Source organism: Gorilla gorilla, chromosome 5 (genome assembly GCF_029281585.2).
Source record: "Gorilla gorilla gorilla isolate KB3781 chromosome 5, NHGRI_mGorGor1-v2.1_pri, whole genome shotgun sequence".
In the NCBI taxonomy this organism is placed as follows: Eukaryota; Metazoa; Chordata; class Mammalia; order Primates; family Hominidae; genus Gorilla; species Gorilla gorilla.
In genome coordinates, this window is record NC_073229.2 from 191,523,124 (window position 1) to 191,548,290 (window position 25,167).

General features: G+C 47.6%; 2 protein-coding genes across 3 annotated transcripts; both read left to right on the forward strand.

The window, feature by feature from the left end:
- Nucleotides 1-49: 49 nt before the first annotated feature.
- On the forward strand, nucleotides 50-23,829 carry LOC115934925 (T-complex protein 10A homolog 2-like). Of its 2 annotated transcripts, XM_031011814.3 has the most exons (9): nucleotides 50-203; nucleotides 1,525-1,669; nucleotides 3,085-3,300; nucleotides 6,334-6,471; nucleotides 7,723-7,881; nucleotides 8,322-8,433; nucleotides 9,948-10,052; nucleotides 22,142-22,259; nucleotides 23,269-23,829. In XM_031011814.3, the coding sequence occupies exons 2-9, from the start codon at nucleotides 1,526-1,528 to the stop codon at nucleotides 23,528-23,530; spliced, it is 1,254 nt and encodes a 417-aa protein (XP_030867674.2). In that variant the 5' UTR covers nucleotides 50-203; nucleotide 1,525; the 3' UTR covers nucleotides 23,531-23,829. The 2 variants fall into 2 exon arrangements, with proteins under 2 accessions (XP_030867674.2, XP_055246550.1); XM_055390575.2 differs by lacking the exons at nucleotides 9,948-10,052; nucleotides 22,142-22,259; nucleotides 23,269-23,829 and having other exon boundaries at nucleotides 86-203; nucleotides 7,723-7,948; nucleotides 8,322-8,425.
- On the forward strand, nucleotides 8,807-9,748 carry LOC129534220 (uncharacterized). Its single transcript, XM_055390574.1, has one exon. It carries the CDS (start codon nucleotides 8,807-8,809, stop codon nucleotides 9,746-9,748), a length of 942 nt encoding a protein of 313 aa, XP_055246549.1.
- Nucleotides 23,830-25,167: the final 1,338 nt, after the last annotated feature.

Here is a 25,167-nt window from a genome sequence, read left to right on the forward strand (position 1 = left end):
GCAGGTTTGGGATGTTTAATTATTATCTGAGCTGGTCCAGTGGTGACGCTGAGTGGGACGCTCATGCCCCTTTAAGACAGAAAGTCCGTTGGAACCGTCGGCTGCTCTCTGGTCTCTGGAGATGAGGCGGGAGGACTTGGGGACAGCTGTGGGGACACGGCCCAGATGCTCTGGTCCCAGCAGAAGTGACTGGCGCGGACCAGGTGAGGTGATGAGGTCTGGTAGTGGGACTGAGGGAAGGGGTCTTCCCCAGACTGAGGGTGTCACAAGTTTGGGGCCGAGGACACTGGGGTATCCCCTCGGAGGAACAGGAAAGAAGGAGCTTTCTCAGGGCCGTGAAGACCGCGGAACCCCGCCCACTTCCACAGAAACTGTCCCAATCCCCGCGGGGAAGGAACAGCCAGGGATTCGGTTACTGGTAAGTCTTGCTCTTGACCTTGGATTTGCCTTCATCAGGAGACTCTCTTTTAAACAGCATTTCTCCAATCACTGTGGTTAAACTGTTCATTCTCAGGTTTGTATACAGTGAGAAGTTTATGAATAAACAGTTGGGGGTTCGTTGGGGGCCATTCGCTTCCTAAAACCGAGAGGGTGAGGCAGGGTTGGGAGCGGCTTTCACAGAGGACCCTGCAGGCTTGCAGGAAGCTTTGCGTTTTCTCTTTTGTTTTAGTTTTCTGATTGCTGTGAGCTTCCTAGAACTGGCATAAATGCTGTACCTATAAAAAGGTGTTTCCTTTCCACGTCTTCACCATGAATTCACAAATGTCATCCCGATGGTTCAAGACTCAGACTCAACACAGTGTGGTGTCTGCCTGTGCCCCTCCAAGTGGGTGTTGATCCAGTGGTGCTGATTAAAGGGCTAAGAGTTCCCTCAGGGCCGCACGCGACCATCCACACACATTCCACTCACGCCCCGAGACCATCCTGCTCACTTCTGCTCACACCCATTCACATTCCCCTCACACCTGCTCACACCCCACTCACATCCCACTCACACTGGCTCACACCCCGCTCACACCCTTCTCTGGATGACCAGAGTGCATTCGGTGTCAGGCTGATCTTCTAGGATCTAAAGCATTTTCCACGGAGGATGATGGACAGCCAGGTGTGGACCGCTCAGTCCCTCCGTCTGTGGATGGTGACAGTGTGTTAGGTGTCAGGCTGATCTTCTTCTAGAAACTGAAGTGTTTTCCATGGAGGATGGTGAGAGCCTGGTGTGGACCGCTCAGTCCCTCCGTCTGTGGATGGTGACAGTGTGTTAGGTGTCAGGCTGATCTTCTTCTAGAAACTGAAGTGTTTTCCATGGAGGATGGTGGAGAGCCAGGTGTGGACCTCTCAGTCCCTCCCTCTGTGGTGTCCTTTCACCTGGTCAGCTTCGGGCTTGGGAATGTGTACAGGACCCCGGGGGAGAAGAGAGGCTGTGGTTCCTGCTGGCCCTTAGGTTGAGGCTGGGGCCTTCAGCCCACACTGACGGGGTAGGGGGCTGCATTCAGGCATTGCCATAGCTCTTCCCTTCCCAACCAGGATGCTGGAGGGTCAGCTCGAGGCCAGGGAGCCCAAGGAGGGCACCCACCCAGAGGACCCGTGCCCGGGAGCTGGGGCTGCCATGGAGAAGACACCTGCAGCAGCCGAGGTCTCCAGGGAGGATGGCAATGCCGGGGAAATGCCGGTGAGCTGACCTCTGTGGGGACAGAGTTAGTCCCACCAGGCGGGACCCTGATTCCTGTACCTGTGGTCTGTCATTGGACTTCCCTCGCCAGACCCCTGTAGGAATGTGCCACCCTGGGACGCTGATGCTAAACTTCCTCTCAGAGGGGCACGTGGTTCTTTTCCCCTCTGCAACCTTCTCTCTTTGTTGCTGGGAGGCAGGACACGGAGTTAAAGAAAATATTAACATTCCAGCTTTTCTCTTCTAATCCAGGAGAAGGCACCAGACTTTAAAAACTTCATTAAAGAAAATCAGGTTGACATGCCTCACATCATCCCAGCAACTACCTTCCTCACTGGACCCTGTTGGACAGTGCTTGCTCTCATGAAAGTGCCATGGATCTCTGTAGCCAGGGCCACACAGTGCAGGGCTGTACCTTTATCACGATCCCGCTTATTCTCAGAGCAAGGCTGGAGGCTCTACGGTCCAATGAAGGATGCCACGGGAAGGCTAACATGTCAGGTTGAAAATGCAGTGGCTTCCATAATTTTTAAACTGTTGACCATACATACATGCCAGCACAGTGTTTGAGACCAGCCTGGCCAACATGGCAAAACCCCGTCTCTACTAAAAATACAAAAATTAGCCAGGTGTGGTGGCTAATTACAGGTGCACCTGTAATCCCAGCTACTCGGGATGCTGAGGCACCAGAATTGCTTGAACCTGGGAAGTGGAGGTTGCAGTGAGCCGAGATTGTGCCACTGCACTCCAATCTGAGCAACAGAGCAGGACCCTGCCTCCAAAAAACAAAAACAAAAACAAAAACAAAAAAAAGAAAAAGAAAAAAAGGAAGCGAAAAAGAATGCCAGCCTCTTATTGCTGTAGTGTTTTAACAAAGAATCATAATTCACTAACCATCTTTATCTGGTTATATTATATGGACTAACTCATAATAAACACTACTTAATAAGAATAAAGCTGTGGCCAGGCATGGTAGCTTATGCCTGTAATCACAGCACTTTGGGAGGCCGAGGCAGGTGAATCACTTGAGCCCAGGAGTTTGGGACAAGTCTGGGCAACATGGTGAAACCCCATCTCTACTAAAAATGCAAAAATTAGCCAAGCGTGGTGGTGCACGCCTGTAGTCCCAGCTACATCAGAAGGTGAGGCAGAAGGATCACTTAAGCTCATCAAGTTGAAGCTTCAGTGAGCTGAGATCATGCCACTGTACTCCAGCCTGGGTGACAGAGTGAGACCCTGCCTCAAAAAAAGAAAAAGAAAGAAAGAAAGGCTGCGGTAGTCCTGTTTTTCTCATCGGGTGTCCTTTTGTCCGGAAAGAGTGTTGGTCTCACATCAGAGGGGGCTTGAGTATTTTGCAGATGAATGTGCCGGTTGGGCGTCTGAGAGGTTTTCTGGTGTTCTCTTCCCAATGACAGTCATTACAGCAGCAGATCACGAGACTCCACCAAGAGCTCGGGAGACAGCAGTCACTGTGGGCTGATGTTCACAGAAAACTCCAGAGTCATATGGATGCCTTGAGGAAGCAGAACCGGGAGCTCCGAGAAGAGCTGAGAGGTCTGCAGCAGCAGCAGTGGGAAGCCGGGAAGAAACCTGCAGCGTCCCCACACGCGGGGCGAGAATCACACACTCCGGTACCAAAGGCGCATTTGTGTTTTTGTACCATTTGCATTGTGTAAAAATAGCGTCCCCGTAAAGATGTGGGCTTTGTTGCTGGGTGACGTGGTATCTCTCACGTTCCAGGTGGTGGGAGGGCTTGCTATCTTTCCATCAACTCCATTTCCCACAAGTAAAGATTAAAGAACTGGATACATCAGGCCTCTCACCTGGTGCTCCAGCAGACAGAAGCACAGCCGCCTCCAGGCTGCATGTCTCACGTCTAGAATTCTAAGACATCCCATGATGTCTCAGGACAATGGCAGCAAACCCTTACTGTGGACTTTACATGGGCTAGGTAGGGAGCTTTACCGTCTTACTCTCTATGATGACCCTATGAAAATGGATCCTATTACTAACTCCATCATGGCCATGGGTTGGAGAATGCGGAGCTGGGATTTGAACCCAGGGTGACTCCAGAGTCAGCTCAGTGGCCTGGTGTCCTGTTCATCTTCTAGGACAGCTGTGTAGAAAGCGATAGAGACCTGTTGAAATGGGAAAAGTTCCCTTGTCGCCCTCGCAGGGTATGTGATGGGGGTGCAGCTCGCTTCCTCAGTGTCCCACAGCTCAAACCTCTAGGGGAGCGTAGAGACGGGCAGGCTGTGCAGCTCCAACCCCACGGCAGTGTCTAGGGGTGAATGTTTACAGCTGAAGCCCCAGTGAGCGTGTGTTACAGGGCGTTCTTTCACTTTAGCTCTCTGTAGGCAGCCTGTGGTTATCAGCTCAGTTAGACCCTCTGCACATCACTAGGACAGAGGGCTTTCTGTATCCTGGGTTCCTGCCTCGGTGTACCTGAAAAATCAGATCACACGTGGGCTTGGAGGATGGGTGCAAGGTTTTTTCATGGGTGATGGTAGCTCTCAGCAGACGGGGGAGCCAGAACCGAGATGGAGTGGGAAGGTGGTTTTCACCTGGAGGTGGGCAGCCCAGCGGCCGGGCTCTCCTCTGACCACCCTGATCAATCTCCCTGTCATTCCACCAGTCAGTGGCTTGCTGGTGTCTGCCAGTGTGTTCCTCTCGATGCCAGCCGCTTGTGTCTCTGCCCACTAGGGTCTCGGGGTCTTCACAGGCACAAGATGGGAGTGTGGTGGGCCAGGGTGGTCTTGGAAATGCTACATTTGGGCACGAAAGCAGAAATGCCTAGGTCCCTGGGCACAGGTCCGGGAGTGGAGCCCTAGCCAGGGACCTGCCCTTCTCTACCCAGGACTTTCCTGCGCCCGTCCCATATCACCGCCCTGCTCTATCCCAAAGGAAGAACCAGCATTCTCATGCTGAAGTAGTCGGTGCCTCGCAGCACCCACCTGCCTTTACAGAACACTGAGCTTTCGAGTTTGATCACATGGCTCAAAGACTGAGCCTAAGAGTGTTAGTGTGGCCAGTGTTATCACTGCCTTGTCTGGGTTCTGTTTCCCGCACATGGATCTAAACAACTTGAATCATTAAAATTATATGAACAGCTCAGGACACACGGAACCACGTGAACACCCTCCAAATGTAAGTGGGGATATTTCTCAGTGGGTTAAGAAAAGTACCAACATTTCCTGTCTTTACTTATTGTGTGAACTTTTAAATCGGTAGTTCCAGGACTTAGAATGTTTCCGATATGACACAGTGATTACAACACACACGTGTGCACACACATGCACACACACATGCGCACACACACAGAGGCACCCACAGAATACATTCCAGAGGAGGCTGCTCTGTGGTCGGTTCTCCCAGCATGGCAAGAACAGCCACAAATTCCTCTACAAGAAATTATGGGCAATCTTGGAAGTTATTCCCACTCTTCGGGAACTCTGCGAGAGCTTTGTTTCCGTGGAGATGGCTTCTGCTGCCTCAGAAAGAAAGCGGGTTTAGCCTCTCAGCACAGCAAAGCGCCCAGTCCTTCTGCCGAACGACAAGCGGAAGCCGGGCAGGCTGTTCCTCCATCAGAGGTAGAGAGGGAGAAATTGCCACAAATACTGGCCGGGATTGTCCACCTTCTGTGAGGAGAACCCATGAGACCCACAGGGATTTTTCCCTGCATATACCGTATGCCAGTTCCTAAAAAATAGTATCTACTGCCCCATTTGGGTCATTGTATGTTGGTCGAAATGTTACCATAACAGTAACCCCAAGAGCCAATGAAGTCTCGTCCAGTCTTCACACTCCCTACAGCTTCCATCGTTCTCTTATTTCGAGGTTAGAGCTTGGGGAAATTCCAAATTTTTTTTTGATTCTGTGCATTGTACTGGTCACCATGGGGCTATTTATAGGAAGAGGATCTATGCTCACAAGAGCATACCTGATTTGAAGAAAGGACGGGATATGTGAATTCCACACTTGAAATTCACGTAGGTGTATCTGTGTGTAGTCACAGTTTTAGGGACTGAGTATCTAAAAGGCTGAGGCATGAGCACCCTCGGAACGCGGGCACGGCTGTGTGGGTGAGCCACTCTGGATCTGGTATTAAGGGTTCGTTCATAGCAACCCTCTCCCCTTCTCACTCCCTCCTCCTCCTCAGAGGGGAGAGCGGGGAATAATTAAACATTCCAGACCTGACACACCTCCTCCCACCTGAAGGATCACGCTGTTCCAGGTCAGTCTGCTGATAACAGGGGAAGTTGGGAATTTGCATTTCGAATCTTAGACAAGTTGTAGAGACAACACTAGAAGGAGCATCACATTTTCCTCCACTGTTCCACATTCCCCGTTGAAGACACATGAGCCTGAAGGAAGATATGTTGGGTATTGATCACTCTGTAGCCTTTGGGATCCTGTGATCATTTTGAAACAAGGAACCACAATAAGAAACACAAAGCAAACATGGGCTCCACAAAGCTTCCTTCACAAAAGTTGGGTGAGGGTTTCTGTTCTTATCAACATGTTAGGGGAAAAACCCAGGCCAAGTCCCTCCACCTCGTACCCTATTTTTTTCTAGGACATTCCAATTATTTTGGATTGTATTAAAATTTGAATTTATCTTACCTTTGAAAATGTGAACATTTTCCCCGCGTTTTGTCTTTTAGGCATTGGAACCTGCTTTTGGAAGAATTTCACCTCTGTCAGCTGATGAAGAGACAACGCCCAAATACGTTGGCCGCAAGAGTCAGAGTGCCACTCTCCTGGGACAAAGATCGTCATCTAACCACTTTGCTCCTCCAAAGGTGACCCTTCATGCTTATCGTCTATAAAGAGCAGCAGAGCTTCTGTACCCAAACACACACATCCCATCAGCTCCTCACCACACAGTTTCACCTCCCTGGGGGAGCGTGGTGCTCCCTGGAGTCCTGCGTTTTTCCAAGGACATGGGTGCATGCCTTTCAAACAAGATCCTAAACCACAGCACTTCCTGCTGTAGGGCAGATTCCAAGTCCTCCCAGCTGCTTCCCTCTGAGCGCACTCACGGCAGCAAGAGTCTGGCTGGGGCCGAGTGGACTCGGGGGCTTTTTTTCCGTGGGTGCCACCCACGGAGGTGATATGCGTGGCGCTCTTGCCACGCGCCATGGCCCCTGCGTCTGGGGGCTCGCAGCCTCCTACGCTCTCTGCTTCTGCACTGCGGTCTTGCACCTGCTGCTTGTCAGCGTGGACTCGTCTGAACGGGGGCTGTGCCGCTTGCTTGGGGGCCACGGTGCAGGATGCTATTTTGTCTCCAACACATTTTTCCTTGTTAAAATTAGTTCCTCTTTAGAACATTCTGCTGGCCAGTGTGTCTCTTCCCATCCCAGCTTTGTGTCACCCTCACACTCGGGAGGCAAATCTCGTGAGTCCTCAGCCAGCAACTGATACTGGGTCGATGTGGATGGAGAAGACTGCCCCCCAACTCCTGAAGATGATTTATCCCCTCGCTTCCTTCCCAAAGCAACTGCTGAGCAGATAACACTTTATTCCCTGAAGGAAGATCAGAAATCTACTCTGAGCATTTGTCACAAGTAGGAAAATAGTCCTTTCAGATCCTATAAGTACAAAACATCGAAAGTCCCAGGACGGGCTGCATAGGTCCAGCCTCCTGTGAGACGCGGACTTCTCTCACGCTTCTTCATTGACCTGAGTTAATCACACGTGAGCCGGGCCATGTACGAGTAAATAGATAACTGAATGGGTGGCTTATCCACGCCTCCAAACCCTGAATTTTTAAACAGCAGAAAAGGTAGAACATTATTTTCATTATGCATTTTTGAATTGAGTTTCAAGTACTTTATTTCACTGTTGACTTTATTCTACAGTGTCGGCCATACCGTCCCTGAATTCCTCAAGAGTGTGGCTGTAAAATGGGGAATGAGAGCGTGGATGCCTCGTGTGTCCTTCTGTAGGAAGCGGGGGTAGAATCCTCTAGATTCTGTGGTAGCTGGTGTGATGTGTTGCTCAACATTTTAAAATAATATGATGGTTACTAATGCAACCACATTTATTTTCAGCCAATGAGTTTAAAGACAGAAAGAATTAACTCGGGGAAAACACGACCACAGGAAGATAGAGAGAAGAGTCCTCCCGGGAGACGTCAAGACAGAAGTCCAGCACCCACTGGAAGGCCGACTCCCGGTGCAGAAAGACGGGGGGTGTCTGAAGACGGCAAGGTGACCTCGGAAACCTGGGTCACTCTACACTGGCCGCATGGAAAATTCAGATTCAGATGAAGTTCCAGTTAGGTCTAATAAGAGTACTCAATTTGTTATTCGAAATAGACCTAGTAATTTATTAACCTAATTACGTTTCTATAGATAAAACTTTGAATTTCTGCAGACATGTCTTTAATGCTATAAAAGCAAACCACTTGAATTGGGTTTTAAAAATCAATTACTTTCCCGAGCTCCGTAATTGGTATATTTCTGCAGAGTCTTTAAAAGAATTGATCTACCTTGTAGTGCTGAGCTCAGGGCTGTTGGGTGAGCCCTGGGGTCTTGCTGGAAACTGTGAATGGCTGAAGATGGCTTCGTGCTCCCAGCCTTTGGTCTCGAGGCATTGCCGGCTGCAGGGACCTTGTGACAAGGGGGGCCTCTGGCTGTCGTTGCCCCAGGTTATGCATCCATCTTCCCGAAGTCCTCAAAACTCCAATGGCAGAAAATCACCAGCGCAGGCTTCCCAGGCCGCCACGCTGCAGGAGCAGACGGCAGCAGCGGGAGGAGCTGGTGAGCAGGGTCGGGGGCTCCTAACTGTTTCCATGCTTCCTGTAAAGTGCGGGGCTTTCTTGTGGATACGCGTGAGCAGAACATCTTACTACGGCAAGGACATGTCCTTCATGGAGCTGCCTAATTTCTGACCACTTTCGTCCGATTCCCTGGTTGGGTCCTCACCTGGGAGTCTTGCCGACACCCCTGGCCCTCCACCCCACACACAGCCCACGTGCCGGTCTTCAGGGGCCGTGGCTAGAGATTCTGAATCCTACCGTCCGCTTCCCCCTGAGCACACTCCCAGCTGAAGGCGTCTGGCTGGGCCTGGGCGGACTCGGGGGCTTTGTTCCCTTTTCTCCGTTTGCCGGCCCATGGCGTTGCTGCCTCGCTGATGGAGCGCCCTCTCATCGGGCACCTGCCCGGCCTCTTTCCTGAGCCCCGGCTCTGTCCATGCAGCTGTGGGTGCTTTCTGCACTGGGGGTCCCACCGGGAGGAGCCAACAGTACCCCTGGTAGAGCTGGGAAATAACTCCTTCCTCACGTTACTGCCAGAAAATGACCATAGCAGCTTCACAAACCCCGCAGGAACCTGTCTTCCTAAAGAAATGGAGCCCATGAGGTGGCTGAGCCTCAGGTGTGGTCCTTATGCACAGCACAGCCCAAGCCTGTGGGCACAACTCGCCCTGGGCTGCCTGGCACCTGGACTCTTTCCCATCCTCGGCCCAGGCCTGTGTGGCCCTGTAGGGCCAAAACCGACACTGTCTTCCTCCTGGGTCCGCTCCCCAGGCCTCCTGCACCCCAGACTGCTTCATGGCCTCTGCAGGGAGCTTCACAGAGGTGAGACTGGTGCCATCTGTCTGCTTCAGACCACCCCAGGCTCTGCGTGTCCTCACAGTCCCCTCTGCTCTCCTCTGCGGGGTGGGGAAGCCCTTCGCATCAGGTCTGCACTAGCCTGGCCACCTTGTTTCTGCTGCCCCCTCCTCTTCAGGCCCCCAGACCAGACTTTAGTTTACTTGCTGCTGCCGGGCAGAACTGGAGGCCTTGTCTTCCACAACCTCCACAACCTCCAGGCATCATCTCAGCTGACAGTGACGCCATCCTGGGGAAGCCCCCCCGATCCCGGGCTCTCCTGGAAGCCTGTGATGCTCCTTCACCACAGCCCCTGTCCCTTCGTAGGTCCCATAAGCCAGTGGTGCAGGGATCCGGCCTTTCTCTCCTGTGTCTGCCTCCTGCAGAACCATGAGCAGCTTCAGGGCCCAGGCAGTGCCTTTCCATCCGTGAATCTCCTGATCCATCAGAATACTCGAGAGAGAGTGACGCCCAAGAAATACTGACTGAGTGTATTCATGAAAGAATTAATGTTCCTTACAGGATCACTTGTTGAACTGACCTGACATGTGTATAGTGATCTCATGAACAAGAGAGAACCTGTGCATCCATTCACTTCAATTGGATTTAGCAATCGCAGTAGGATAATGATATTTCCACAATGTATATGCTCTGTCCCTTTAAATTTAACTTTTTGCTTTTTAGACAGAAGCTCATCAGTCTTAGGGAGTTCTGAAGGCGAGTTTCTCAGCCGCGTTCAAGCTGACGAGTTAGCCAGTTCTTCCCCAAACAGTGCAGAGCTGCAGGTAGGTGGGTTGAGTGGCTTCTGTGAGGGCGGCCCACCCGGTTCCCCTCAGGGAGACCTGAGAAGGTGACCTTTTCGTCCTGGGGAAGTGAGATTCGGAGCGGGTGTCACGAGATGGTTACATCTTCCCATCTTCTCAACAAGAACAGAAAATTAAGATGATTCCAAATGTCTCTTTATTTCCTGAAGTTCAGCCTTTGAAACAGAGACTTTTTTTTTATAGATTTAAGTTGGTTGCATTTAGCACAAACAAGATTAATATTTTTCATGACTTATGAGTTCCCCAAGTCAGAGTTTCATTTTTTATCATTTTGATTTACAGTTCTCAGTTGACATTAACAGACTCGAAGGCAAGAATAGCAAACATACTTCTAAGCCCTAGCTAGGGGCCCACTTGTAACATGCTATATTTTACAAAAAATGTCCATAAAATGAAATTATTTTCTCTACAGCAGGAAATTCGGGCTGTGAACTTACGTATGATGTAAAAGTAGGCACCTGGCGGGGAAGTCTCAGAACACGGGTCCCGCTTATTTTCTGTTCTCCCGCGAAAAGCCCACATTCTGTTCTGCCCTCTCTGACATCTTCAGTGGGGGGACGAGTGGGAATATTTTTCTTGGGATTTTATTTTGTTTGGGGATCCAGCTAATGAGTTCACCTGGAAGCCTCCGGGCTAATGATCTACATTGAGAAGCAGTGCAGCAGCCATGGCAGGTGGTGTCTCTGTGTGGTGTTTGTATCAGGTGTTAAATGTGGCAGTTGTCATTGTGGCCACCCTGACTCCAGACCAAACATACAAGTGGGAGATAAGCACTTTAATAAAACACAAAACATGGTCCAAAGTCCTGGTGCTGACTGTCCGGGGCACAGCCGCACCCACCGACTTAGAGGCAGAGGCTGCAAAATGCCAGGGCAAGGTGCATTTCTCCCACCTCATACTGCAGTGTTCATGGAGACCACGGGAGATTAGGATCATGCTCTTTCTGCAGAATCTTCCTGTAAACCCACCATCTTCCCTGGAAATAGCACAGGCCATGGACACTAAGATGAAAAAGGAGGAAGTACAGGAAGAAAAACGACATCCAAATGGCAAGGCAGATGACTGCCAGCGGTCCGGTTTCCCCAGTGAATTTCCAGGAGCTCTGCACGCCGCTCCCTCCAGACAGGTCATGGGGCCCTGACCTGGAGGCCAGGCATTTCTAGCATTGTTGACTGCCAGTTTATTCCCAGTAAATAAAGCAGTAGGCTTTTCAGGAGGAAGATTTGTTTTAAATACTTAAAAAAAACCCCAAAACTATAGCCTCAAGTATCTTCCAGCCACCACATTTTAGCCCTTGAGGAGAGCTCAGTTCCGGAAGGACGCATCAAGGTGGCGGTGGTCGGCATTGACTCAGGAAGGGGTCGGAAGAGGCACCGGCTGCGGCTGCAGCTACAGTGTTTTGTGAGCTCCGAGGAGACCCAGTCCTGCCTGGGGCAGCACATCATCGCTTCTTCTTCAGCTCAACAGTTCGTTCATCTCGCGCCTCTTGCTGGCCTGTTAGAAACTGGGAGTCGGCCTCAGGCTTGCTTTGCTGAGGGAACTGTGCCTCAGTAAAGGCGAATTTATGTCTTGCAAGTGGATAAAGCATTTGGATAAATGAACAACAGGGAATGCTACTTGCAGTAACAGTTTGAATTCACTGAAATGCTTTTGTCTTTAGCGCAGTGGTTGTAGTGGTTTGTCAGGGGAGAAGGAAACCCACACCATTTGAGCACCTGACCTTGCCATCCCCATAGGTAGGTCCATGAGACATAAGTGATGCTCCTCCTTGGCTAAGTGCATGGAGGAACCAATCGCTCAAGCTCATGAAACCACAAAGATGAGGACACAAGAACTAGGTAACGGGCTGTGCCCTCTGCTAGCGCGATCCTTCCTTTCTCCCCACAACCAGCGGTCACCCACCTCTGCCTGCCCCCACGTCTCTGGCTCCCCCACCCTCCCTCCCAGGTCTTCAGCACTTTCCTCTTCTCGTGACTCATCTTGCGTCTACTTCTTGTGTATCTTGCATTGGATATGCCAAAGTTCTTTCCTTTCTTGTGTTTTCTTTCTCTTAATAATATAAACTCCAAAATAGATTGTATGATTCTTTTCATGTGGAACATTTAAAATATTATTTGTGCTTTATTACTTCTGAGATTAATTGACTCTTTAAATGTTGCCGCAGTTGTTAGTGTTGGTTAAAAGTTCATCTTCAGATACAGAACTGAACACAGCCCTGCTTCATTCACCGAGTTGGCTTGGGAGTCGGTGGAGTCATCTTGGTTCAAACCCCATCAAACAGGAGACTGTTGTCCCGGCCAGCAGGTGGCGCACACCGTCAAGGTTTGTTTGGTGGATGGTTGAAGACAGTTCTAAGAAGCCCAGCATTCGCTTTTATTCCCTTTGTATTTTCTCAGCTGAATTAACACCTATATTTCTGAGCTATGGTTAAGAGGGACGGTGTGACATAAATAACAAAAACACATTTTGCCATTTGGAATTTTCACATGCACTTCTCTTAACTCCCCAGATCTTGAGATTATTTCTCTCAGATATTTTCTTTTGCTGATCTTTACATGAGTAATATTTTCAGTGTGAAGACAAAGATATTCTTTCTACATTCCTTGTGCAGCATTATGCACATGAGGTTATATAATATTTGCTGATAGTTAATTAAAATCAACACATCTTTGGGATGGGCCGTAGGAGTGTAGAGGTCAGGAGAATGGGACGAAAAGGAAAGAAAAAGGTTCCAGGAGTAATTTTTACGTAGTAATTACCACAATTCCCATGACCCAGGACTCTAAACTCACCAAGTCAGTGGCCGTGGAAGATCTAGACAGATGGCCACTGTGGGACACGAGCTTATGAAAGACGGATGTTGGTGGGACAGATCATAGCACTTATTCATTACTGATAACCACATTCGGGGATGGGAATTTGGACCTGATCTACTCAGTCAGTATAGTTTTGGGGGAAATATCACAGCCAGTGTCGAGAATGCCATGTAGGTGATAATCATGTAACAATTCTGAATTGAAGAAAAAATAATGAAACCACAATAATCAGGCTTTACATCATTTTTCATCTTGGAGCTTTTGTGTTTCCATAAAGGTAGAACAGGCACTGAGCGAAGGTTGTGCCATCACCACCTTCCCTGATGCCAGCCAGAAGGAGCCGAGCACAGATAAGAAGGCGACCATCATCCGGTTTTCTTTTATTTATTTATTGATTTATTATTATACTTTAAGTTCTAGGGTACATGTGCACAACGTGCAGGTTTGTTGCATATGTATACATGTGCCATGTTGGTGTGCTGCTCCCATTAACTCGTCATTTACATTAGGTATATCTCCTAATGCTATCCCTCCCCCCTCCCCCCACCCCACGACAGGCCCGGGTGTCTGATGTTCCCCTTCCTGTGTCCAAGTGTTCTCATTGTTCGATTCCCACCTCTGAGTGAGAACACATCATTCGGTTTTCTAACGGCGACATGAAGAAGATCAAACCCGATCGGAGAGTGGTGTGTACAATGGATCTTTTTTGAAAAAAAATCTGTCTTTTTTTTAAAAGAAATCAAAACTAACTCTGTTATTAGGAAGGATTTTGCACATCTGTACCCCCTTTCCTCTGGGTGTTCAGGATGGGTGGGCGGGGGACGGGCAGAGCACAGGCTGTGGAGGTGGGCGAGGCTCTCTATGAGCCAGGCTGTTCTGCTTCCTCGGTGCGCTCAGGCAAGTGAGACCCTGTTGTCAAGACCCTCCCATCTGTGCGGTGACACAAGAGTGCACCAGCACCCCTCCTGGCTCTGAGTTCAGTCATTGTTTTCAGCTTTTCTAAGCCTCTACAAAATGTGGCTGATAATTAGGACCTAAGTCAAAAGATGGTTATGAAAGTTAAGTAACATAGTCCATTAAATAATGTCTCTTCTGCAGAACTCTCTAGAAACACAATGGTAAACACTTAGTACATGTGCATTGATTGTAGAACTAGCATTAGTATTGCAACAAAGTTAGGCAGAGTCAGGAGCTAATCCCTGGTACAAGCTGGAGGTGAGATCCAGGAAGACGGTTTTTACAGCCGGGAGGAGGCACTGTGCCCGGCAGCCACCTCGCAGGTGGAGCAGAAAGCACGGGCTTGGGGTTCACGGGCTCGGCCGACTGGCAGCTCTGCCAGACCAGCTGTGCCAACACCAGCCAATTAATTGATCTCATCAAGCCTCAATTTCTGCATCAAAAAAATCAGGAAATATTCCCAGATCTGGTTCTCAACTGGGGGCAATTATTCTCCCTGCCTTGAGGACATTCGCAATGCCTGGAGACATATTTGGTTGTCACAACTGGGGGTGGTGGGAGTGCTGCTGGCATCTAGATAGTGGGGCCCGGGGATGCTGCTAAACAAACATCCCAATGCCCAGGACAGCCCCCCAAACCCCACAGAATTATCCTGCCCAAATTGTCAATAGTTCTGTGGCTGGGAAAGCCCCATTAGGTTATTATAAGGACCAAAGTTATGCCATGCATATATTGCTTGGCACCCATCAAGTACTCAGCAGCTGACAGCTGCTGTTACCATGACGATCATCACTGGTAAAAGCCGACGATGTGTTTGTGGAAGAAAGCCACAGATCACAGTAGCTGGGGGCCCACTTGATGCTGAGGAGCTGTGAGGATGCTGTCACCCCCTGGTTCAAACTACATGTCTCTGTGTGTCTAGGGATCACGTATGGAAAACACAGATGCTGAGCAACCTGGAGGTCGTCTAGGGAAGGTCTCCAGGGCGGCAATATTTTTGTCCGGATAATTCAGGGTATAACTTGATTCTAACTTAAGAAAATTTGGGTAACTTCCAAAACCGATTGTAAATAAGGTGAGATAAGGGAGGGCAGGGCAGGGTTTGTAGTGCATTGAGAATAGTCTCTTAGAACCCACACATTACCAAATTGTATTCTAAACATTTCCTTCTTTAGAATGATCAGTTTCCCTGTTGTTGGCCAAGCTTTGGGTACAGATGTAGAGGCACAGGGTCCAGGAGTTCTGAAAGACTGCAGAGCGCGCCTCTGTTTTTTGTGTTACTTGCTTTAATGAGAGGCGCCTACTTGTGGCTCTGTGATTTTATCCCAGCTAAGCCTCTTGACCCTTCCTGAGGGTGGATGTTAGAAGCCCCGAGTGTGGACACAGGCATGGTGTGCCCGCCACGTGCTCTTCCACCGACCTGAACTAACTTGCACGCTCCCTTTTTTGCAGGGAAATGCAAACAAAGAGCTTGGATGACCCCCTTTAGACGGTGGCCTGTGTTACGCCACTGCCCAGTGGAGGAATCTGTGACACTGATTTCATAGCCTGCCCCAGCCTTTCATTGTGAGGTCTAGGTTTCCGTCACTTTGGAGTAGGAAATAGCTGTTTCTTAGCCAGATGTGGGGGTGTAGGGAGGCAGAGTGTGGCAATATAAGAATTGATGCAGTGAGGATGAATCAGTGGGAGAGAACAGGGCCTGGCACAGGCCTTGGAAGGACGTCCTCCTGTTCTGACCTTCTGCGTGGTCAGAGGGAATGGCCACTGCAGGCCAGCGAGTGTGCACCTCCCCAGGTCTCCTGACAGCACCTCTGTTCCCCTCAGACCTCTCTGGTCTCCAAAGGGAGCCCTGACCCCGGCGAGGAGTCTGAGCTTGGACTTGATGATTATTGGGATGATGCAGAATTGAGCATTTGTGGCTTTCTTCTGACATTTGGACAAATTTCCCCCATGTGAGAAAAATGCCTTTAAAATAATGGCACAGAAATAGTCCCTTCAACTTCAGTGTCATGGTTTTTCTAAATAAGTCACCTCTCCTATGCTCTCCTGCCTTCTCTCAGCCTTTCTTTGACGGGCAGTGATGCTCTTGCCATGATAGATGGCAGACATGCAGTGACACGCTGGGGTCCCAGAGCTCAGGAGAGAGTGGATGCCTGTCCGTGGTCCCACTTCAAAACAAACATGTACATCCCACAGTTTTCTAGTTTATTGGAAACCAGAGGGGGTAACAATGATGGGAAACTTCACAGTAACGTGACAATTCAAGAGGCACAACCCGGGGAGTGTTTCTGTTGTTTGGAGCTGCTGGGAGACCCTTGGTCTCTGAGCTGTGGGGTTTGGGTTTTGGGGCTCCTCACTCATATTCACTATGCTGGACCTGGACCTCCTGCAGGCCCCCAAGGCTGCCAGGCCCAGCAAACTTTCACGCCTTTGTGTTGGCTTCTGCCAGGATTTTTACTCTAACTTGATTTTCACCCTCAGTATTAGTTATGATTATTACCATGGTGTTTATGTAACCAGTGTTTACTTTGAACTTTTTAAATGTATGCAGAATTTGGGGCTCTTCTTTCTTATATTTTGGGCCTTTCTTCTTGGCACAATTTCCTTCTACTTGACGAGCATGAAGAGACAGGGGCAATCAGCCCTTTTGGCTCATCTGAAAATGTCCTTTGTTTTGCCTTGTTCATGAGCGGTCGTTTGTCCTGATGCACCTTCTGACCCCTCATCCCATAGCTATTACATGGCCACCCTGTGGCAGGCATTGTTTTAGGGCTAGGGATCCAGCAGTGAGCAAATTTGTGAAAAGTTCTTATTTCATGACATTTTATTGGAGGGAAGCATAAAATAATCAGGTAAAAATAAATATCAATATAAAAATCAGTCTCTATGAAAAGCTACAGAGAAAAACAAGAGGGTAGGAAGCAGAGACGGAGAGTGCTGGGCTGCTGCCCTAGGGGGCCATCTGTAGGCCGTTGAGGAGGGCCTCACTGAGGGGGGATATTTTAGGGAGCCATGAGTGATGTGAGAGAGGGAGCTGTGTGCGTGTCAGGAAGAACATTCTAGAGTGAGAAAGAGCCATGAAAAGTGTGTGGTGTGTCTGAGGAAGAGCAAGGAGGCCGATGTGGCAGGGGTACAGGAGATGAGGTCGAAGTGCCAGGACCAGGCCGTGTAGACCATTGTGGAGAAGCCATTGGAGAGTCTTGAGCAATGGAATGACAGTGATTTTTCTGAGCGTGTTGAGGACTTTATTCCACTCCCACACGGTGCCTGCTGGAGGATCTGATGGTGGACTAATTTCTTCCTTCGAACGTGATTTTTTTTTTTTACTTGCTGCATTTAAGAACTCTTCTGTCTCCAGTTACATTATGAGATGTCTAGTTATGGATTTAATTTTGTTCATTGTATTGGGGATTTGTTTTGCTTTTTTTTTTTTTTTTTGAGATGGAGTCTCGCTCTGTTGCCCAGGCTGGAGTGCAGTGGCGTGATCTCAGCTCACTGCAACTTCTGCCTCCCCAGTTCAAGTGATTCTCCTGCCTCAGCCTCCCAAGTAGCTGGGATTACAGGTGTGTGCCACCATGCCTGGCTAATTTTTTGTATTTTCAGTAGAGACGGAGTTTCACCATATTAGCCAGGATGGCTCAGGTGATCCGTCTACCTTGGCCTCCCAAAGTGCTGGGATTACAGGTGTGAGCCACCGCGGCCAGCCTGTTGTGCATCTTAAATATAATCACTGTGTCTTTCAGAAGCTTAGGTTGCCAGATTTAGCAAATAAAAATGCAGGATGCCCAGTTGAATTTGAATTTCAGGTGAATAATAAATGATGTTTTTTTGTTATGAGTATGTACCATGCAGTATGTGGGACATACTTACACTAAAAAGTCATTCGTAGTTTATGTGAAAATTCAGATTTAACTGGGTGTCCTATATTTTGTCTGGGAACACTATCAAGTTCAGGGAAATTCAGAACTATTATCTTTACCAATCTTACCTTTCCTCCATTCTTTCTCTTCCTGTACCTCCAATTATAGCTGCATGACACCACCTCATTCTAGCGTCTTTCCCTCTTCACATATTATATTTTCTTGTTATCATCTGGGTAAATTATTTTTCTAGTTTCTCAGTTTTCTCTTGAGCTGAATATTATGTGCTATTTAATATATCATTTAGCTTTAATTTTGAAGACTATATTGATTTTGTTCTTTTTCAAATCAACCAAGAATTTTTTTCTCTTTCATTTTTAATTTCCCACTTTAATTTTTTAAATATTCTACAAACATTTGCCTTGTCATCAGTTTCTGGTAGCACCACGCTTGCCGTCTCGGAGCTCTGCATGACACTGGCTGCTGCTAGCTTGTCTCTGCTTCCAATACTTCTGGCACTTCCTTATGGTGTTGCACTTCCTCACCTATTTCATATTTGTGCTGGCAGCCTGTGTTGGTGGCGATCCTATGGGGCCCAGTCTGGGAGATAGTATCCAGAAAGCTTTGTGTTTGCTTCTGCCAGGTGTCCCGGGGCACGACCAGCCTGGGATCACTTCACGTTAGCTTCTTAGTTTAAGGTGTCCCAGGTACAGGTAGCAGAACTGCAATTGCTAAGGGTAAATGAGGGTCACCCTGTAGTAACACATTCTTTGGAAAGAGCTCAGAGAGAGACAGCAACACTCCTTGGTGCTCTCCATCTGCCGGCAGGGAGGTATTTTCTAGTTCCCTCTTTCTTTGGGGCTCTAACCCTCAGAGAGTGTCCTCTTTAAGTTCCCAGACAAAGCCCTTCATCCTATCCCAGCAGAGCGACTAAGGGCCAAACCTCCTGGAGACTGCAGAGGTCACCAAGGCAGCCGCAGGTCAGGTTCGAGTCTGCGTTCCAGCACCCTCTGGGATTTGTAGCCCCTTCCATGAACTTGGGTGTTCATTTCCCATGGATTTTGTGATTTGCTTGAGCATTCCTCGGTATTTGTAGTGGATGTGTGGCTGGGATGTCTGATCTGCCCCATTGCCAGGGCAGAATCAAGGCCGCTGTGGGGCATCTGCTCCTCCATGACACAACGGACCTCCAGATGGGCCCTTGAAGCTGCTGAGACTCACATTGTCCTATGAATTCCTGGCTCCCACTCTTTTTCTTTTTGTCCTAATATTTCAGCCAGTGCAGCTGTGTGTCTTGTTAGAATGTTTGCCTTCACAAGCTGTCATTTAGGCTCTGACTGGGCACATAGCAGCAAAGTGGGCACTAGAGCATTTGTTTTCTTGAGTGACCTCCAGCAAACATTCGACAAAGAAAAATTACACTTGCCAGTTTGCAAAGGCCATGCTGAGCGATTAATATTAACGCCAGTCTTCTGAAAAAGACAAGTATTTATAGGTCTGTATTTTATTTTTGTTTAAAAGACCTAAAACTTTGACTCTCAGCTGGTCCATGTAGAAGGTTTCTGATCAGTTAATTTTCCAGCAGGAATTCTAAGTTCTGTTACTGTTCTCGGATATATTTATCATACGTTCAACAGTTCTGCCTACGGCTGATATTTCAAGAACAGAGTGAAACAGAAGTCCCATTGTTTCCCACTCCTTCCATTTTACAGGTGCAATTGTGTGTCACATGCATGTTTCTTATACATTCATACAAATCAGCCAAGAGTCATGCATTGATATGTACCAGGCAGGGAGCGAATTCAGTTGCTCTCAGCTGTTGACCCAAAGAAGAGCCCCCAGTTTCTGCAGGGTGTTCCATTAATATACAACCGGAAAACAATCTTTTACCATTTTGTGCTAAAAATTACTTTAAGGGGTAGAATTTTTCCTCAGTTGTCAGATTCTTCACTGTATTCATTTTTCTTAAATACAGTTTGTGGGCTGGGCATGGTGCTCACACTAGTTATCCTGGTGCTTTGGGAGGCCACAGTGGGAGGGTCTCTTGAGGCCAGGAGTTAGAGAGCACCTGGGAAACATACCAAGACCCTATTCCTACAAAAAAATAAAATATTAGCTGGGCATCGTGGCATGCTCTTATAGTCCTAGCTATAAGACTTGGGAGGCTGAGGCAGGAGGATCACTTGAGCTCTGAGTCTGAGGCTGCAGTGAGCCATGATCACACCATTGCACTCCAGCCTGGGTGACAGAGCGAGGCCTTGTCTCTAAATACACACACATACACACACACACACACAAAGAAGCAAATGGACGTTAAAAGAACAAATGGAGGCCGTGCGTGGTGGCTCATGCTTGTAATCCCAGCACTTTGGGAGGCTGAGGCGGGCAAATCACTTGAGGTCAGGAGTTCGAGACCAGCTTGGCCAACATGGTGAAACCCTGTCTCTACTAAAAATACAAAAATTAGCCAGGTGTGGTGGCGAATGCCTGTCATCCCAGCTATCCGGAAGCTGAGGCAGGAGAATCGCTTGAAACTGGGAGGTGGAGGCTGCAGTGAGCTGAGATGACACCACTGCACTCCGGCCTGGGTGACACAGGGAGACTCCGTCTCAATGAAAAAAAGAACAAATGGAAACTCATCAATTAAGTTTAATTCGGCAGCTTTTCTTTTTTTCACAAACACATCAAGCAGCTGTGAATGCACCCCACATGCAGGCACTGTAATCACCTTCCTGTTCCTGTAATGAAATAGAAGCAGTGCAGCAGTATTTCAGCAGGCTCCACAGCGAGTTCCTCAGCGTCCAAGGGTTCTGTCTCCAGTACAAGGTGAAAATCACTGTTATTCATCCCTGGAGGATACCATAGAGGGTGAATTATGGCTCTTTCCTACAATTTATTATCCAGCTGAAAACTGCAAATCAATATGAAAATGTCAAGTTGAATGTTTACCATAGCAAGAGTCAAAAGCATTCAGAAGCACAGGGCACCGACTGTGGGGTTCATAATGGAGATTTGACCTCAAGCATAGGGACTCAGGGAGTCAGACAGCGTATGGGTGGGAAAGGAAACTTTCAGCCAGGGAGATCACTTGAGCAAACTTGGGAGAATCTAAATTTTGTGCTTTAATGAGACCGAGATCATTCTGCCCAGAGCAAGATATTCAAGTGTAAATAAAAAAATGATAAGAGCAAGTACAAAAATGCATGTTGAATACCAGTTCTTCATGGAGTGTGCCTTATCCTGTTCAGGCTGCCATAGCAAAGTGCCATAGACTGGCTGGCTTGTCAACAACGGTGTTGGGGCTGGAAGTCCATAACGAAGGTGCCGGCAGCTTCACTGTCTGGTGAGGGCTGCTGCCTGGTTCACAGACGGCATCTTCTCACTGCAGCCTCACATGGTGGAAGGGGCGAGACAGCTCTCTGGGGTCCCTTTAGTAAAGGTGCTAATCCCATTCACGGGGCCCCACCCTCATGACCACGTCACAGCCCAAAGGCCTCATCTCCCAACACCATTGCTTTGGGGATTAGGTTTCAACATACGAATTTGGGGAGGACACAGCATTCAGCCCATAGTAGAGCAGTCACCACAAAATAGATTTAAGCAGCTGAGTGACACAAGTGTCCTGGTTTGGAAATACAAATTTAGTGAATTTGCAATGATAGGTGTGTATGTTGTTTACAACCTGGTTGAAACAGTGAAACACAGCAAATGTGCTCTCAGATGTTCACACAGTTTTTCTTCTTGAGTATTTTCATACAGTATTGAAGTCCTTAAACTTTTATTATAAGTAGGATTGCCAGATTTAACAAATAAAGATTCAAGTCCCTCACTGAATTTGAAATATCAGATAAACACAGTAATTTTTGGTATAAAAGTATGTTCCATGCAATATTTGAAATATACTTATGTTAAAAATTATTCATCATTTGGCTTGGTGCAGTGGCTCATGCCTGTAATCCCAGCCTCTGGGAGGCCGAGGCAGGTGGATCACCTGAGGTCAGGAGTTTGAGAGCAGCCTGGCCAACATGGTGAAACCCTGTCTCTACTAAAAATGCAAAAATTAGCCATGCCTGGTGACACATGCCTATAATCCCAGCTACTCAGGAGGCTGAGGCAGGAGAATTGCTTGAACTTGGGGGGCAGAGGTTGCAGTGAGCCGAGATCATGCCACTGCACTCCAGCCTGGGCAACAGAGTGAGACTCTGTCTCAAAAAGTAATATAAATAAATAAATTATTCATCATTTATCTAAAATTCAAACTTCACTGGCCATTTTGTATTATACCTGGCAATCCTAGTTATAAAGCCAGATGATTAGAAAATACTCTCTATAAATCTCATGAATATTTTATAGATTATTTGCATAGAACATGTTTCTAAACAGATTCAATGTAACATACACTGAAAAACTGCATTCTGCAGAAAAATTCTACCCCAATGGCTCCAAAGAAATCGTGTTTCCCAATGGGACAGTGAAACATCTCAAGGATGGACAGGAAGAGACCTTATTTCCTGATGGGACAATCGTAAGGGTGGAAAGGTCAGTAAAGTCAGACAATGCGAATTCGAAACATCCCCAGTTTTTGTTTATTTAATAATTTCTTTATATTAATTTAAGTTTTTGCAAACATTTAAGTGCTTGTATTAAAAAAAAAGAAAATAATGTCATTGACTCTAGAAGTTTTGTCTTATGGCCTTGATTTGAATCCCTTTACAGAGACCATGGGTTTCAAATGGACTTTTAGGTATTTACTTCACTGACGTTAGCTTCGTTTGAATTATAACCGTAAAAATTACTCCAGTCTTCAGTGCTCACCTCAGACCACGTAGTCTAGAAGCCAGAGTCTATTGCAGAACATGTGCAAGCAAATGTTTAAGGCACACCAAGGAAGAGCTCATCAGAGCTGCTATTTCAATGCTAGTTTGTGCAGAAAGTAAAGATCCACTCAGCTGCCCGAGGGAGAGTGTGGGAAGTTGTTTTACACCTTCCCTGTCTTTCCTGATATCAAAGTGAACACGGAGTGCTGTGGGCTGTGTCTCCTCGCTGCCCCGCCTCCGCCCTTTCTCTGAGGTCTGAGGTCTGAGCTCTCACCATTTCTCCCCTGGGCAATTACAATAGACTCCCCCAGCTTCCTCACAGCAGTCAGAACCTTCCCTGTCAACTCCGGGGCCACTTTTCTGAAATGATTCAATGTGTGTCTCTGTCACTCCCTGTGTCAACCCTGCCGTCCCTCTCACCATCAGAGCCAGCTGTCAGCACAGGCTTCAGCCTGCAGGTGAGCAGACGCGGCTGACCTCCCGCCCCGCCTCCTGGCCCTCCCCACCTGCCCTCTCTCACCCACACCGAGTTTCTGCCGATTCCCTGAGCCCCCCGTGCACCTTTCCTGCCCCTGCCCGTGGCCTTCTGCACCCTCATCTAACGAGATTTGGAAGGAGGGCTCCAGACCCGGGTGGGGGCATTATTCTGTGCTCCCCCAACCCCGACTGGCCTCCACCCTGGCGGCATTGGCCCTGGCGCAGGCCGCCTTACCATGTGTTTCTCCTCTCAGGAACGGCGGCAAAACCATTGTGCTCAGCAACGGGCAGAAAGAAATCCACACAGCCCAGTTCAAGAGGAGGGAGTACCCGGATGGCACCGTCAAGACTGTGTATTGCAGCGGCTGTCAGGAAACCAAGTATGCCTCCGGGAGGGTTAAGATCAAAGATGAAGCTGGAAATGTCATCCTGGATGAGAAGCAGATGAGCCCTCAACACGCAGCATCACATGGGAAATGCCAATTGCAGATTTTTGCTAAAACAGACAAAAACTAATAACATATTAGCTGCCCTAAATGATCTTGGAGAGCCACCAAAACTTTAGGACTACCCAAGTCATCTAGAAATTGCAAAGGAAAAGACATTCTCTCCCCTATTTAGGAAACTTGGTTAGAGCAGCACCCGTCAGAGAACAGAAGGCTCACAAAAGAACGATTTCTTGTCTTCTGCTAGCTTTTGAATATTTTGCTCTTGCTTCTCTAGTTCTTTTAACTGTGATGTTAGGGTGTCAATTTTAGATCCTTCCTGCTTTCTGATGTGGGCATTTAGTATTATAAATTTTTCTCATAACACTGCTTTAGCTGTGTCTCATAGATTCTGGTACATTGTCTCTTTGTTCTCATTTGTTTCAAAGAACTTTGTTATTTCTGCCTTAATTTCATTATTTACCCAGTAGTCATTTAGGACCACGTTGTTCAATTTCCATGTAGTTGTGAGGTTTTGAGTGAGTTTCTTAATCCTGAGTTCTAATTTGATTGCACTGTGGTTTGAGAGGTTGTTTGCTATGATTTCCGTTCTTTTGCATTTGCTAAAGAGTGTTTTACTTCCAATTATGCAGTCTATTTTAGAATAAATGCTATGTGGTGCTGAGAGGAATGTATATTCTGTTGATTTGGGGTGCAGAGTTCTGTAGATGTCTATTAAGTCTGCTTCATCCAGAGCTGAGTTCAAGTCCTGAATATCCTTGTTAATTTTCTGTCTCATTGATCTGCCTGATATTGACAATGAGGTGTTAAAAGTTTCCCACTATTTTTGTTTGCCAGTCTATGTCTCTTTGTATTTCTCTAAGAATTTGCTTTATAAATCTGGGTGCCCCTGTATTGGGTGCATATATATTTATGATAGTTAGCTCTTCTTGTTGCATTGATCCCTTTACCTTGTTGCATTGATCCCTTTACCATTATGTAATGCCCTCCTTTGTCTTTTTTGATCTTTGTTTAAAGTCTGTTTTATCAGAGACTAGGATTGCAACCCTGCTTTTTTTGCTTTCCATTGGCTTGGTAAATATTCCTCCATCCCTTTATTATCTCACACGTCTTTGCATGTGAGATGCATCTCCTGAATACAGCACACTGATGGGTCTTGACTCTTTATCCAATTTGCCAGTCTGTGTCTTTTAATTGGAGCATTTAGCCCATTTACATTTAAGGTTAATATTGTTATGTGTGAATTTGATCCTGTCATCATGATGCTAGCTGATTATTTTGCACATTACTTGTTGCAATTTGTTCATGGTGTCGTTGGTCTTTATATTTTGGTGTGTTTTTTGCAGTGGCTGCTAATGGTTTTTTCCTTCCATATTTGGTGCTTCCTTCAGGAGCTCTCGTAAGGCAGGCCTGGTGGTGACAAAATCCCTCAGCATTAGCTTGTCTGTAAAGGATTTTATTCATTATGAAACTTAGTTTGGCTGGATATGAAATTATCGGTTGAAAATTCTTTTCTTTAAGAATGTTGAATATTGGCCCCCCACTCTTTTCTGGCTTGTATGGTTTCTGCAGAGATATCCAGTCTGATGGGCTTCCCTTTGTAGGTAACCTGACTTTTCTCTCTGGCTGCCCTTAACATTTTTTCCTTTGTTTCAAATTTGGAGAATCTGACAATTATGCGTTTTGTTGTTGCTCTTCTCGAGGAGT